This window comes from Pseudophryne corroboree, chromosome 10 (genome assembly GCF_028390025.1).
Source record: "Pseudophryne corroboree isolate aPseCor3 chromosome 10, aPseCor3.hap2, whole genome shotgun sequence".
Classification (NCBI taxonomy): domain Eukaryota; kingdom Metazoa; phylum Chordata; class Amphibia; order Anura; family Myobatrachidae; genus Pseudophryne; species Pseudophryne corroboree.
In genome coordinates, this window is record NC_086453.1 from 137,611,875 (window position 1) to 137,628,254 (window position 16,380).

At 46.0% G+C, this 16,380-nt stretch overlaps 1 protein-coding gene across 2 annotated transcripts in view; it reads left to right on the forward strand.

Annotated features, from left to right (window-relative positions):
• The window catches only part of TMEM150B (transmembrane protein 150B), a 122,523-nt gene extending 108,357 nt beyond the window's left edge, over positions 1-14,166 (forward strand). For both annotated transcript variants that reach the window (XM_063941646.1, XM_063941645.1), the window contains exons 6-7: positions 9,962-10,139; positions 13,224-14,166. In XM_063941646.1, coding sequence (XP_063797716.1) covers positions 9,962-10,139; positions 13,224-13,420 — 375 coding nt within the window. In that variant the 3' untranslated portion in view covers positions 13,421-14,166. The remainder of the gene's footprint in view (positions 1-9,961; positions 10,140-13,223) is intronic.
• The last annotated feature ends 2,214 nt before the right edge of the window (positions 14,167-16,380 follow it).

Here is a 16,380-nt window from a genome sequence, read left to right on the forward strand (position 1 = left end):
AGCGCGCAATAGTCTGCTTGGAAGCAGGAGTCCCAATCTCGTTGGCTGCATACAGGACAAACAGAGCTTCCGTTTTCCTAAGTTGAGCCGTTCTGGTGACATAAATCTTTAAAGCCCTGACAACATCGAGAGATTTTGACTCAGCGAAGGCGTCAGTAGCCACCGGTACCACAATAGGTTGGTTCATGTGGAACGATGAAACCACCTTTGGCAGAAAATGTTGATGAGTCCTCAACTCTGCTCTATCTTCATGGAAGATTAAATAAGGACTCTTGTGAGACAAAGCCGCTAACTCAGACACTCGCCTCGCGGATGCTAAGGCCAATAGCATGACCACTTTCCAAGTGAGAAATTTCAACTCTACCTTCTGTAAAGGTTCAAACTAGTGATGAGCGGGTTCGGTTCCTCGGGATCCGAACCCCCCTGAACTTCACCCATTTTACACGGTTCCGAGGCAGCCTCGGATCTTCCCGCCTTGCTCAATTTACCCGAGCGCGCCCGAACGTCATCATCCCGCTGTCGGATTCTCGAGAGATTCGGATTCTATATAGGGAGCCGCGCGCCGCCGCCATTTTAACTCGTGCTTTGGAGATGATAGCGAGAGGACGTGGCTGCGTTCTCTCAGCTTCTGTGTTCAGTGTGCTGCAAATATCTGTGCTCAGTGTGCTGCAAATATCTGTGCTCAGTGTGCTTGCAAATATCTGTGCTCAGTCTGAAAATATCTACGTTCTCTGCCTGAAAAACGCTCAATATCTGTGCTGCATTGTAGTATATAGTAGGAGGACAGTGCAGAATTTTGCTGTTACCACCTGTATATATATATAGCAGTACGGTACAGTAGTCCACTGCTCTACCTCTGTGTCGTCAAGTATACTATGCATCCATACCTGTGCTGCATTTTAGTTGTGCACAGTATATAGTAGGAGGACAGTGCAGAATTTTGCTGACCACCAGTATATATATAGCAGTACGGTACAGTAGTCCACTGCTCTACCTCTGTGTCATCAAGTATACTATGCATCCATACCTGTGCTGCATTTTAGTTGTGCACAGTATATAGTAGGAGTACAGTGCAGAATTTTGATGACCACCAGTATATATATAGCAGTACGGTACAGTAGTCCACTGCTCTACCTCTGTGTCGTCAAGTATACTATGCATCCATACCTGTGCTGCATTTTAGTTGTGCGCAGTATATAGTAGGAGGACAGTGCAGAATTTTGCTGACCACCAGTATATATATATAGCAGTACGGTACAGTAGTCCATTGCTGTACCTCTGTGTCGTCAAGTATTCTATGCTTCCATACCTGTGCTGCATTTTAGTTGTGCGCAGTATATAGTAGGAGGACAGTGCAGAATTTTGCTGACCACCAGTATATATATATATAGCAGTACGGTACAGTAGTCCACTGCTCTACCTCTGTGTCATCAAGTATACTAAAAAAGTTCAGTAAAATGACCCAAAAATCTAAATTAAAAGCGTCTGATGATAAGCCTAAACTTGCCAATATGCCATTTACGACACGGAGTGGCAAGGAACGGCTGAGGCCCTGGTCTATGTTCATGGCTAGTGGTTCAGATTCACATGAGGATGGAAGCACTCATCCTCTCGCTAGAAAACTGCAGTGCCACTCCTAGATGGGCCAGGTGTTTGTGTCGGCCACTTGGGTCGCTTAGCTTAGCCATCCAGCGACCTTGGTGCACCTCTTTTTTTCTTTGCATCATGTGCTGTTTGGGGACTATTTTTTAAATCGGCCATCCTGTCTGACACTGCAGTGCCACTCCTATATGGGCTAGGTGTTTGTGTCGGCCACTTGGGTTGCTTAGCTTAGTCATCCAGCGACCTCGGTGCAAATTTTAGGACTAAAAATAATATTGTGAGGTGTTCAGAATAGACTGGAAATGAGCGGAAATTATGGTTATTGAGGTTAATAATACTATGGGATCAAAATGACCCCCAAATTCTATGATTTAAACTGTTTTTGAGGGTTTTTTGTAAAAAAACACCTGAATCCAAAACACACCCGAATCCGACAAAAAAATTTCAGGGAGGTTTTGCCAAAACGCGTCCGAATCCAAAACACGGCTGCGGAACCGAATCCAAAACCAAAACCCGAAAAATTTCCGGTGCACATCACTAGTTCAAACCAATGTGATTGAAGGATCCCATGGTGCCACTGGGGGCACAAATGGAGGTTGGATGTGCAAAACACCTTTCACAAAAGTCTGAACTTCTGGAAGGGAGGCCAATTGCTTTTGAAAGAAAACCGACAAGGCCGAAATTTGTACTTTAATCGAGCCTAACTTTAGGCCCGCATCCACACCTGCTTGCAGAAAATGGAGAAAACGCCCTAGTTGAAATTCTTCAGTAGGAGCCTTCTTGGATTCACACCAAGACACATATTCTTCGCCAAATACGGTGATAATGTTTCGCCGTTACTCCTTTTCTAGCCTGAAGAAGAGTGGGAATGACTTCACCGGGAATACCCTTTCGGGCTAGGATCTGCCGTTCAACCGCCAAGCCGTCAAACGTAGCCGCGGTAAGTCGTGATATACGCATGGCCCCTGCTTTAACAGATCCTCTCGTAGAGGAAGAGGCCAGGGATCTCTTATGAGTAATTCCTGAAGATCTGGATACCATGCCCTCCTTGGCCAGTCCGGAACAATGAGGATCGCCTGAACCTTTGTTCTTCTTATGATCTTTAGCACTTTTGGAATGAGTGGAAGTGGAGGGAATACATACACCGACTGAAACACCCATGGTGTCACCAGCGCTTCCACTGCTATTGCTTGAGGGTCCCTCGACCTGGAACAATATCTCTGAAGTTTCTTGTTGAGGCGAGACGCCATCATATCTATTTAAGGAATTCCCCAAAGGCCTGTCACTTCTGTGAAGACCTCTTGATGAAGACCCCACTCCCCTGGATGGAGATCGTGTCTGCTGAGGAAGTCTGCTTCCCAGTTGTCCACTCCTGGAATGAAGATTGCTGACAGAGCGCTTGTATGTCTTTCTGCCCAGCGGAGCACTTTTGTGGCCTCTGCCATTGCTGCTCTGCTCTTTGTTCCGTCCTGGCGGTTTATGTGCGCTACTGCTGTTATATTGTCCGACTGCTTTAGAACGGGCAGGTTGTGAAGAAGACGTTCCGCTTGGAGAAGGCCGTTGTAAATGGCCCTTAACTCTCGAACGTTTATGTGTAGACAAACTTCCTGGTTTGACCATTTTCCCTGGAAAGTTTCCCCCTGTGTGCTCCCCAGCCTCGGAGACTCGCATCCGTGGTTACTAGGATCCAGTCCTGGATCCCGAACCTGCGTCCCTCTAGGAGGTGAGAGCTGTTCAGCCACCACAGGAGTGAGATTCTGGTCTTGGAGGACAGGATTATTTTCCGGTGCATGTGCAGATGGGATCCTGACCACTTGTCCAATAGGTCCCACTGAAACACTCTGGCATGGAATCTGCCAAATTGAATGGCCTCGTAGGCCGCCACCATCTTCCCCAGCAATCGAGTGCATTGATGGATTGATACTCTCGATGGTCTCAGAATTTGTTTGACCAAACTCTGAATTTCCAGAGCCTTCTCTTCTGGAAGAAAAACTCTCTGTAATTCTGTGTCCACAATCATTCCCAAAAACGACAGCCGTTTCGTCAGATTCAACTGCGATTTCGGCAAGTTTAGGAGCCAACCATGTTGTTGCAGAACTGTCAGGGAGAGCGCAATGTCCTGCACCAGCTTGTCTTTGGATCTCGCCTTTGTCAGGAGCTCATCCAAGTAAGGGATAATTGTGACTCGTTGCTTGCGAAGGAGAACCATCATTTCCGCCATTACCTTGGTGAAAATCTTTGGAGCTGTGGACAGCCCAAACGGCAACGTCTGAAATTGGTAATGACAATCCTGAATAGCAAATCTCAGGTAAGCCTGATGCGGAGGATATATGGGGACGTGTAAGTAGGCATCCTTTATGTCGACCGACACCATGAAATCCCCTTCCTCCAGACTGGAGATCACTGCTCGGAGAGATTCCATCTTGAAATTTAATTTTCTTAGGTAAAGATTGAGGGATTTTAGGTTCAGAATTGGTCTGACGAGCCGTCCGGCTTTGGAACCACAAACAGGCTTGAATAAAAGCCCTCTCCCTGTTGTGACGGGGAAACCCTGATAATGACTTGATTTAGACACAACTTTTGTATTGCATCGCGTACTACCTCCCTGTTCGGAAGAAAAGCTGGTAAGGGCGATTTGAAAAATCGTCGAGGGGGAACATCTTGAAACTCCAGTTTGTACCCCTGGGACACTATTTCTAAAACCCATGGGTCCAGGGCCGAATGAGCCCAGAATTGACTGAAGAGCTTGAGCCGTGCCCCCACCGGTGCGGATTCCCGCAGAGGAGCCCCAGCGTCATGCGGTGGATTTGGCAGAAGCCAGGGAGGACTTCTGCTCCTGGGAACCTGCCACGGTCGGAGATCTTTTACCTTTCCCTCTTCGTCTATTAGCAAGGAAGGAGTAACCTCGGCCTCTTTTGTATTTATTTGGCCAAAAGGACTGTATCTGTAAGTGGTGAGCTTTCTTTTGTTGTGGAAGAACATAAGGCAAAAATGACGACTTACCCGCAGTAGCCGTAGATATCAAATCAGCGAGACCGTCACCAAAGACACCACCTTTATATGGGAGAGACTCCATAGCTTTCTTAGAGTCTGCATCAGCATTCCATTGATGAATCCACAATGCCCTCCTAGCTGAGACCGCCATGGCATTGGCTTTTGACCCCAAAAGGCCAATATCTCTTGCCGCTCCCATTAGGTAGGCCGCAGCGTCTCTGATATAACCCAGTGTCAAAAGGACGCTATCCCTATCTAGGGTATCTATATCAGATGACAAGTTATCTGCCCACTTTTCAATAGCACTACTCACCCACGCAGATGCAATGGTTGGTCTGAGTAGTGTACCTGTGGTGACATAAATGGATTTTAACGTATTTTCCTGTCTACGATCCGCAGGATCCTTAAGGGCTGCTGTGTCCGGCGACGGTAAAGCCACTTTTTTAGACAATCGTGATAGAGCCTTGTCCACAATGGGGGGTGACTCCCACTTTTCTCTATCCCCAGAGGGGAACGGATACGCCAACTGAATTCTTTTGGGAATCAGAAACTTTTTGTCAGGATTTTCCCACATTTTTTCAAAAAGGGTATTCAGTTCATGAGAGGGAGCAAACGTTACCTCAGGTTTCTTTCCCTTATACATACAGACCCTAGTTTCAGGAACAGTAGGGTCTTCAGTGATATGTAACACGTCTTTTATTGCCACAATCATGTACTGAATGTTCTTTGCCAATTTAGGGTCTAATCTTGTATCACTACAGTCGACACTGGAGTCAGTGTCCATGTCGGTATCTGTGTCTGCCAACTGAGCAAACGAACGTTTATGTGACCCCGAGGGGGTCTGGACCTGTGATAACACATCCTCCACAGACTTCTTCCATGCCTGGTTCTGAGACTCAGATTTATCTAATCTCTTATTAATAAGAGCCACATTAGCATTCAAAGCATTCAACACATTTATCCAATCAGGAGTCGGCGGTGCCGACAGGGTCACTCCCACAGCCGTTTCTGTCCCTAACAGTCTTCTCCTGGGAAGAGCACTCAGCCTCAGACATGCCGACACACGTGTACCGACACCCACAGACACACTGGGCAAATAGGGGACAGACCCACAGTAAAGCCTGTCAGAGAAACACAGAGGGAGTTTGCCAGCTCACAACCCAGCGCTTATCCCGGTTCTGAAACGTCAATATAATGCCTCAGACCTGCAGAGCGTTAATAATAACGTATTTTTGCACCAAATTAACTGTGCCCCCCCCCCCCTTTTTGCACCCTGTTACTTGTACAGCAGTGGTGAGGAAGGACCAGCTTCTCTGCAGCTCTGTGAAGAGAAAATGGCGCTGATAGGAGCTGTGAGGGCTAAGCTCCGCCCCCTTAATGGCGCGCTTCAGCCCCGCTATTTTTTAAAATAATAATAATACTGACGGGGGTAAGGATTTAGTGCCTAGGCACTCATATCACACTTTGCCAGTCTCATATGAGGCGTTTTATGCTGCCCAGGGCGCCCCCCCCCCCGCGCCCTGCACCCTGTAGTGCAGCTGTGTGTGGAGGCATGGAGCACAGCGCGATCGCATTGTGGTACCTCAGAAGCCATCACTGAAGTCTTCTATCTTCTTCTACTCACCTGTCTTCTGACTTCTGGCACTGCAAGGGGGGTGACGGCGGGCTCTGGGAATGAACCCCTAGGCGTACCTAGTGTTCCAAACCCTCAGGAGCTAATGGTGTCCTGTAGCCAAGAAGCAGAGCCTTTAAACTCACTGGAAGTAGGTCTGACTTCTCTCCCCTAAGTCCCACGATGCAGAGAGACTGTTGCCAGCAGCCCCCCTGAAAATAAAAAACCTAATAAAGTATTTTCAGAGAAACTCAGTAGAGCTCCTCAAAGTGCATCCAGTCTGCCTGGGCACAATTCTAAAACTGGAGTCTGGAGGAGGGGCATAGAGGGAGGAGCCAGTTCACACTCTTTCAAAGTCTTAAAGTGCCCATGTCTACTGCGGATCCCATCTATACCCCATGGTTCTTATGGTGTCCCCATCATCCTCTAGGACGTATGAGAAAGAAGATGAAGAAATAGCAACTGCCATGCCTCAAAATTTGACACCAGAGTTTAACTTGTTAGTTGTGTCTTTTGAAGCAAACATCGCAAAGATAACAATAGACACAGTAAGAGCATAGCTATTACAGTTTCAGGAATAAGTTCCCTCAGAATCTAATGAGAAATTCAAGAAATGTAAATTTAAGTGTTATAATTGTCACAAGATGCAGTAGCTCACAAAACATCCCTGAGTGTAACAGAATCACAGGAAAGACTCTTGGTATATTTATTCATGTGCAACAGTACATTTCAGTTGCAAAGGGCAGTAGTTTACCAAGATAGATGAGTGTGACCCTATCATACTCAAAGGGATTGGCAATCAAACATTGAAAGCCACTAAAGTTGGGAGAATTAAAGTTTGATTTGGAATTGGATCAAGAACAAAAGTTCCAAAAATGCAAAATGTATTCTATGTACCAGCATTGGGAAGAAATCTTATTACCATCAGTGTCCTAGAGTAAACAGGTCACAGGGTTCAATTTGCAAGAGGAAAGTGCACTGTGAAAAACAGAAGTGGGACAATTATTGCTTCAGGCACAAGACTCCAGCAATTGTATGTTCTTGATATTCAGCACTGCTATGCAACGATGACCAGTAAGTCACAGACATTGGAACTCTGCCTTTGGTAACCCTTGGACAAGACAGTGTTCGAAAGGTGCAGAACGGGATGGTTACAAGATTGTCAGTGAAACAACAGAGAAACCTGCATGTGAAAGCTGCATATTTGAGAAACAGAGGGGGGCATTCCAACCTGATCACACGCTGCCGTTTTTTGCAGCGCAGCGCTCAGGTCACTACTGCAGGCGTCGCACGGGTACAAAGCGGATCATTGCTGTGCGATGGATTTAACAAAGAATCCATTCGCACAGCCGATCACACAGAGATTGACAGGATGGGTGTCAACTGACCGTTTTCTGGAAGTGGTTGGAAAAACGCAGGCGTGTCCAAGCATTTGCAGGGCGGGTGCCTGACGTCAATTCCGGGACCGGACAGGCTGAAGTGATCACAAGGGCTGAGTAAGTTCAGAGCTACTCAGAAACTGCACAAACTGTTTTTGTACCACTCGGCTGCACATGCGATCGCACCCTTGCACAGCAAATATACACTCCCCAGTGGGCGGCGACTATGCGTTCGCATGGCTGCAAAAAGTAGCTAGTGAGCGATCAACTCAGAATGACCTCCTCAGTCATCAATCATTTCCAAAGTCAACCAATAGAGCTACAACACCACTTGATGTAGTACATTTAGACATGTTTGAACCATGTGAAATAAAGTCTATTAGTGGATACAGATAGTTTGTGACATTTATAGATGACTTCACGAGAATGACAAATCTATACTTCATAAGTGAGAAATATGAATTAACAAAGAAAATTCAAGATTACAAAAGACTTAAAGAGAACCAAACAGGCCACAGACTTTTGAGATCTGGTAATGATGGAGAATATCTCAAAAGACAGGTGAAAAAATTCTTGACAAGATATGGTATAGAGCATCAGTATTACTTAGCCCTGAGCAGAGCAGACTTAGTGAATGAGAAAACTGTACACTAGTGGAGTAAGCAACGTGCATGCTGTAGGATGCAAATCTAGAGAAACAATTTTGGGTGGAAGCTATGACCACAGTAGTCTACTTAAAGAACTGTTTTCCAACAGTTTCCCTAAAGAACATAACAGCAATTGAGGCCTGGTCAAAGAGAAAGCCAAGTGTAAAATACCTAAAATCATTTGGGAGTACTGCTTATGTCCGTATACCAAAGGAAAGAATACGCAAACTGGATTCAAACTCAATAAATTACATAATGCTCGGATATTGTCATGAGAGTAAAATGCTACATATTGTGGAATCCAATTACAAGAAAGCTTGTCAAGTCAAGGAACGTTGTATTTAAAGGACACTGTAAGTTACAGAATGCTGGACTTTGATATGCAGAGCAAACATTTGTCATTGGACAAGCCAGTAGCTGGAGATAAATCTGAACCAGAAACTACCAACGTGGAAGTTTAATCACAACACAGATAATCTGCTACTTCAAACATCGGCGAGCCGCCCTGAAGATATGATGAGGAGTTTGTAAACATTGCATATTGTGAACCTCAGGAGATCCAAAAGCCAAAGTCAAAGGCTGATTGGTGTGAATGGAAATCTACAATAGGAAACAGGAATAGGAAGACAGAAGTTAGACAGAAGTTAGGAGTCCAAAGTACAAAAGACATTAAGCATCATGGCAGTGACAACAGTTCAAAAGTTTTGAGTCCAGAGACTGACGCTAAGGCCTTTGTTGTCAGTTAGATGGACTTTGAAAAAGTTCGAAACCGAAGTTGGCGGATATTTTGAGGTTATTTTTTATGTCTATCTTCACCTTTTTACCGGATGTTACAAAAGTTGAAAGTTTGTGTAACATAGAGTAGCTAGTAGCAAAGTAGGGTGTAGGAAATGGAGCACACTACAGTGCAGTCTATAACATCCTGGCTCCAGTAGGGATGCTTCATTCCCTAAAAAAGATGGTTACCAATAATGTATCTGCGCAATGATAGGTAGCAAACTATGCAATGGTGGACCATTGCCAGTTTCACACACCGATGGTCATCCCTGCACTTTTACTCACTGGTCTACGGGCCAATCAGTGGTGAGGTAGGGGCCTTGCAGGTCATGTCAGGGTGGAGCCAGGCCCTGTGTCCTGTCACCATGTGGGGGGAGACCGTTGGGGGGCTCTGTACCATTGATGGTGAAGAACTATTGGCTCTCCGCTTTCAATGCCAGAATAACATCTACCATTGGTTGTTAACCATTGATGCCAACCCGACTCCGCAGGCCCATCAGAAATCTTCCCGGAGATCCCTATGGCCAGTCCACCATTGTACATCAGCGGCACCTATTTTGGCAGACCATGTGATCACTTGCTGCCTCTCTTCCACCAATTTAACCTTGTTGTAACCTTACACATGAAAACCTTCTCATAACCACATAGATATTTTAGCACTATCAACTACTGAACTGACAATTTGTTTTTTTACAAAAAGATAATAAAAAAATGTACACTTTTTTTGATTCAATTAAAGTAATAACATGTTAACATGTGCACACTTTAACATTACCACCCACCCCCCTGTAGCTATAGATCACCCAATGGCAATAGATCCCTATCGGTTTAACCCACCCCCATGATGTTAATGTGGAAGTTGCAGTGTAAGGAGGTGTGATGTTTACCTCTATGCATAACATTATTTGACATTTCAAATAATTAAATGTCTTTTTTTTTTTTTTACACAGCAATCAGTTCATTTGCAAACACACCTCGCTGGTGCATTTATGGCATTTGTCATCGGCAACATCTACTTCTGGGTACAAACGGCGCTGACCTACAGGGTGGAACCCAGGCACGGTGGTTGCTGGATAGGACCACTTAGATTCATCCTGTGTGTGGCTACCACAGCACTGCTTTTAATGAGTATCCTTACCAATAACAAGGCAATGGAAAACGAAAAGTTATTCATGAGATTGAGCTGTCCGGTGCTAGATATGTGTAACTGCAGGAAAGCACAGTGTACAGGGATGGCTCTAAAGCAGTGGTTCTCAAACTCGGTCCTCAGGACCCCACACGGTGCATGTTTTGCAGGTAACCCAGCAGGTGCACAGGTGTATTAATTACTCACTGACACATTTTAAAAGGTCCACAGGTGGAGCTAATTATGTCACTTGTGATTCTGTGAGGAGACCTGCAAAACATGCACCATGTGGGGTCCTGAGGACCGAGTTTGAGAACCTGTGCTCTAAAGGATCAGTGCATTGCCTTTATAGAAACACCACCATGGAACCAACATTTTAAACTGATTGGGTGCTCAAATGACGTCCAACATATGACTCAAAGATGTTATGCAGAGACATGACTAGTGCGAGCTGCACAAATATTAGCTTACCTCAGGCCGCAGTGTCCTGCAGGCAGGGAGGATGTTTGGGAGGGAGGCGCACTCTGTCACTGTTGCTCTGTATAGCAGACAAGCGGCAAATGGATGATGCTTGCATCTGTACTGTACTGGGAGAAACTGGGGGCTGCCCAGCAGCTGCTGTAGCTCTCAAGTTTAGAATATGGGACCCCCTATCAGTTTTACTATCCACATGGACATGCAGGTCCGACAGGGGATATTGCCAGTAAAGTTCAGAACATGGGACCCCCTATCAGCTTTACTATTCACATGGACATGCAGGTCCGACAGGGGATATTGCCAGTGAGGGCCATACTGCTGAATGCAGCATGGCCCCCGCTCCCCCCGCCCTTATTCGTCGCTGCAGACATCAGCAAGTGTGTATGCACTTGCGATACCGTGTCCTGTCACTGACAACATCGCATCGTTGTCCTAGTGTGTACATAGCCTTGGGGTGCTTTCTCATTCATACAACTCTGGTATCTTATTGGATTACACTGAGTGAAAACCAACAGAGTCGCCAGTTCAATTATGTATTATGGTAATTATAGCACAGGTTACTAGCAGCTCCCAACTGCACTCAATGGACCTAACTTCAGAAAAATGAGAGGCAGAAGAAGTAAACGAGTGATGCTGGGTTCATGTGCTTGTGTTCCATGCCGGCAGGGGAATGTTCCTGTTTACGGGGTAATAGCACTGTAGGCTACACCTAAAAAGGAGCTGCACATATAATGATATTGGGCTAGAGTGTATGCAGACATGGGACATATGGGGCCGTTCCGACCCGTTCGCATACTGCTTTTTTTTTGCAGCCGTGCAAACGGGTCCAGATTGCGCATACGCAGCTTTGCCTTGTTCTAGTTCTCCTGCTAGACACCCAGCAAAATCAATCAATCAATTAATAGTGTAATATAGCAATTGCCACACAATACATATAACTGTTTACAGTCTCTGATGCAATTTACCAGGCCCTTTCCTTCAGATACTTTCATTACTGTGCTCTTGGGGATTTGCTTTGCCCTGTAGCCAGGTAACATGTCTAAAGGGGCTTGCTCAGTAACTATAAAGTAACTACGGGAAGGTAAGGGTTAGGCACTAAAGTGTTCATATTGTAGATCTCAGAATTTACATTAAAACAGGTTTACGGAGACACAACAAGGTTATTCTCTCTTATTCAGCATTCCATAAATCCTCTCACAGGGCATGTAAGATAAACGGATAAAATTCACACCCTTTTTCATTCTGTAAAGTAGGATATAATGACAACAAATGAGTAATATCTCATTAATAATATCTCTAGACTAAATTTGGCAAACTTATTTACAGACCACTAAACCTAAAACATATGTAAATGTGCAGTAAACATAAAAGTTCCTGCAACCTAAAATATCTGACATTGCATTGACATTACATTGATACATACCCCACTAGAAGCTATTGCCCAGTATGCAGCACAGATTTCTCCTAATGCTCATAGGGCCTAATTCAGTTCTGTTCACTCGCTAGCATTTTTCGCTGCGCAGCGACCAGGTAACTACTGCGCATACGTATGCATCGCAATGCGCAGGGGCGCCGTACGGTTACAAAGCGGATTGTTGTTGTGCACTGGTTCTAGCGAAGAAACCATACCCACGGCCGTTCGTAGGAGATCGAAAGGAAGAGGGCGTTTGTGGGTGGCAACTGCCCGTTTTCTGGGAGTGGTTGGAAAAAAAAAGGCGTGTCAAAGCATTTGCAGGGAGGGTGTCTGACATCAATTCCGGGCTCGAATAGGCTGAAGTGTTCGCAGCGGCTGAGTAAGGTCAGAGCTACTCAGCAACTGCACAAGCTGTTTTTGTACAGGGCGACTGCACATGCGATAACACACTTGCACAGATTAAATACACTCCCCTATAGGCGGCGTCTATCTGTTCGCCGCGCTGCAAAAAATAGCGAGCGAACAGATCTGAATTAGGCCCATAGTGCAATGGTAATACTGCGAAGACTGCAATACTCCCAGTTCTCCACACATTCACTGAGAACCCAGGCAGATGTAGGGTCACCACCAGTGGCAGATTTTACCTATGGGCTGTAGGACTGCAGTTCCCCCAGGTAAAATCCACCACCCTCTCAGTGTCAGTGAGCCAGATGCAGTCCGTGACTGCACTGGCTTCACTGTGACCGACATTAGAAGTCCTACCTATTAGTCACAGACACACAAGGCAGTCCCACTGGCTGTCTCCTCTCCACAGGGGTAGCAGAGTTCCCCTCCGCATGGGGGGTAGCAGGAGCCACCCTACTAAGCGTAAGTAGGAGTCGCTGCTGGTCACCACACCCACTAGAAAAGGGTAAAGATGTAATATGGTAGCATCCTCTCTGTTCATATTGGGTCCATACATACACACTGCAAAAACTGTAACACTGGGCAAATTGGGTACAGGAGTCTACCTCTGTCACCACTCGTGTCCTGCAACATACTATAGGCCTACTGAAAGCTAGATCTGCATAGAAAAAGCCTTCTCTCATGATCAAGCTGTTATGTTAAGCAGATAAACTCCTGAAATGTCTGTATTTATGTGACTGATTAATATCTCCATAATTCTATAATATGAATCCTTAACCAGAATTAATAGTGATTGGATTCGTTGCCAAGGGTATGAAATCCATAGCTGCCATTTGTGAATGGATTCTGGCCATGATTTTATTTTTGATGTATGGACTTTTCTGCGTTGACTTTTGGTATCTTGAAGGACACTTTTTCCATGTGAAGAAAGGGAGGGTGGCCATTCCAAATGAACATCAGGCTTCCACTATCACCCTGAGCATGTAAATACCCAGTACTGCAGAGAAGTACATTAGGTGGCATCAGAGACTGTTGTGCCACCATGGCTCGTATCCAGAGAATTCTGGGAGTTGTAGCAGACATTAGACTGTATCAGGTTTGGTTCTCTATCCACTGTGAATGCAGCCTCCATTCAAACCACAAGGCGGCACCTATCATGAACCCAAGCACTTTGCGCTGCTGCTACAGCCATTAAAGACTCCAGTCTTTTACTGAGATATATTTGTGCCAAACACATTTCAAGATGATAAATTATGAAAGCAACTAAAGATTTTAGGAAATATGAAGGACATGTCTTCCATTGGGTCTACATTAGTGACACATTACTTTATATGATTAAAGAAGAAAATACAGACATTTTCCATTGTCAAATGCAGGTTTAAAACACTCCAGATTGTGTGTTTACAATACACTGTGTAAGCTAAAGAATTTGCACTGTACAATTCTACGAACCCAGAGCAAAATAGGCAACCTCAAGGCAGTATTAACCTCGCATACAGTATATATTTACTATTTACAGTAGAGATCACTGTGCCAGATCCCTCGTGCTCTACTGCGCATGTGCGTTTTTTTTAATACTGACAGAAATATGACGTTCCAATCAGGAGCAAGGGTTCTGCGGTACAGACACTGGCTGCAGGACACAGGCTCGGGGACTGGGCGCTGTGCTGCACACGGGCCAATCATCTGCTCACATTACAGGGCAGATTTAACAACGAGTGAAATTCTTGTTATCACTCATTACGAATGATAAATTATGCTCTAGCCAATCAGCTCCTGTCATTTTTCAAACACATGACAGGAGCTGATTGGCTGGAGCACCATTTATCATTCATAACGAGTGACAATAACAATATCACACATTGTTAAATCTGCCCATATATTACGATCAATGGGTTGTATGAAAAAAACCGACACAGAAAAAAATCCACTGTCATAAATGTCATAAACAAAAGGTTCATCATAATAATATCAAAAACGGTAACCAGAAATGAAGGCACATGAAAGAAGGCCACAGGAAAATTGCACATAGAAGACCCCCCACGGTCATAATGCAACTTGACTGTGGCCTCATGCAAATTATCTCCTAATACGTTGTTAATTTTACCAACCAACAGTCTACGGTCTGGAAACTGTAATGTGAATCTGATGTCTATGGTTTATGTACTTTAAGTTGTTAATGTGTACATTACATTAATACAGTATTTTCTCTATGGAGTCTATTAATATAAAGTTTTCATTTCTTTGAGTAGATTAATTTTTTTTCGATCTTTTGGAAACAATTTAAGAAAGCTTGATATGCGTCCACTAACCCGCTTATGTCCAACATGGGGCAAATTGGGATGGAAAACCATCCCGGGAAATTTATGGAAACCGCCCTAATGGGGGTGCGGTGTGATGAGGGGATGTGGTCTGTTGAGTGTGGTGGGGTCCCTCCTCATAGGACCTGATTGTACACAATTGCGGCCTTCCTTGCGTCTTTTGCTGCAGACCAGGGGCAGATTGGGAACTAAAAGTGGCCCTAACATTTTTTGGAGAAGTGGCGCGACATGGGCAGCACAAGACAGCACATACCGAGTAGTCATGGCAGCATCACTGGATGGCAGAGTAGCTGTATTGTAGAGATAGAATAACAATGAATGGGGACAATGCAGTGTACCGAGTGTGGTGAATTGTCTGCCATGAGGGGGGGTGGGGCCACATGACAACACACAAAACAGGCCCCACAGACACGACTGCCTATCAGAAATCTTACTGGTGAGCCCTATGACCAATCTGCCTATGCGTCCAACTCAGGATCAGGCCCAATGTGGTTAACCCGTGTTACACGTATTGAATGAAGCAAGACGTGTTCAGAAAAACGTGCTCAAGGAAAAACACAAGTGAGTCGGTTAACTCTGAAGACAAAAGCACATGCTCTCTGTGATGCCCATTTATCAAAAAATATTTCCCCAAAATACCCACTTCGGAGAGATAACTGCAAATATTAGTATCAGCCTAATGTATCACAGAGGAACCACAGCAGATATCTCCGATACCTGCTGCAATCCCTCCATTCCCACCCGCAGATGCATTGCTGTGAGATTTAGCAAGACTGAACCCCACAGCTAACGCCATCTAAAGAATGACAATGTAAGGACGGGCTCCTGTCCCTGCATGCGCTGCTTCCAGTGGCGTAACTACTGCCCCCGCAGCCCTCGCGGTGGCTTGGGGGCGAGGGGCTGCGGGGGCGCCACTGATTTAGCACAGATTGACATGCGGACGAGCGTCCGCATGTCAATCTGCTCCTACTAACCCTCCCTGCCGTGTTGGAGGGACACGGAGGGCACAGCGCGCGCCTCTCCTGTGTCCCCTCCTGCATCATCTCCCGCGGCCGCGGGTCTAATAGAAGAAGTGCCGGTTCGTGAGCCAATCAGAGCTCACGAACGGCACTTCGTTTATTAGACCCGCGGCCGCCGGAGATGATGCAGGAGGGGACACAGGAGAGGCGCGCGCTGTGCCCTCCGTGTCCCTCCAACACAAACCAGCGGGGGAGCAGCGGCGGCGGGGGAGGGGGCATATATGGCACTGGGGGGAAATATCTGGCACTGGGGGCATATGTGGCGGTGGGGGTGGGGGAATCTGGCACTGGGAGCATATCTGGCACTGGGGGGGTAATATCTGGCACTGGGGGCATATGTGGCACTGGGGGGAATATCTGGCACTGGGGGCATATGTGGCACTGGGGGGAATATCTGGCACTGGGGGCATATGTGGCACTGGGGGGGGGGAATCTGGCACTGGGAGCATATCTGGCACTGGGGGGGAATATCTGGCACTGGGGGCATATGTGGCACTGGGGGCATATGTGGCACTGAGGGGGAATATCTGGCACTGGGGGCATATGTGGCACTGGGGGGGTATATGTGTACCTGGCACATAGGGGGGGGGGGGCTATATTGTGCACT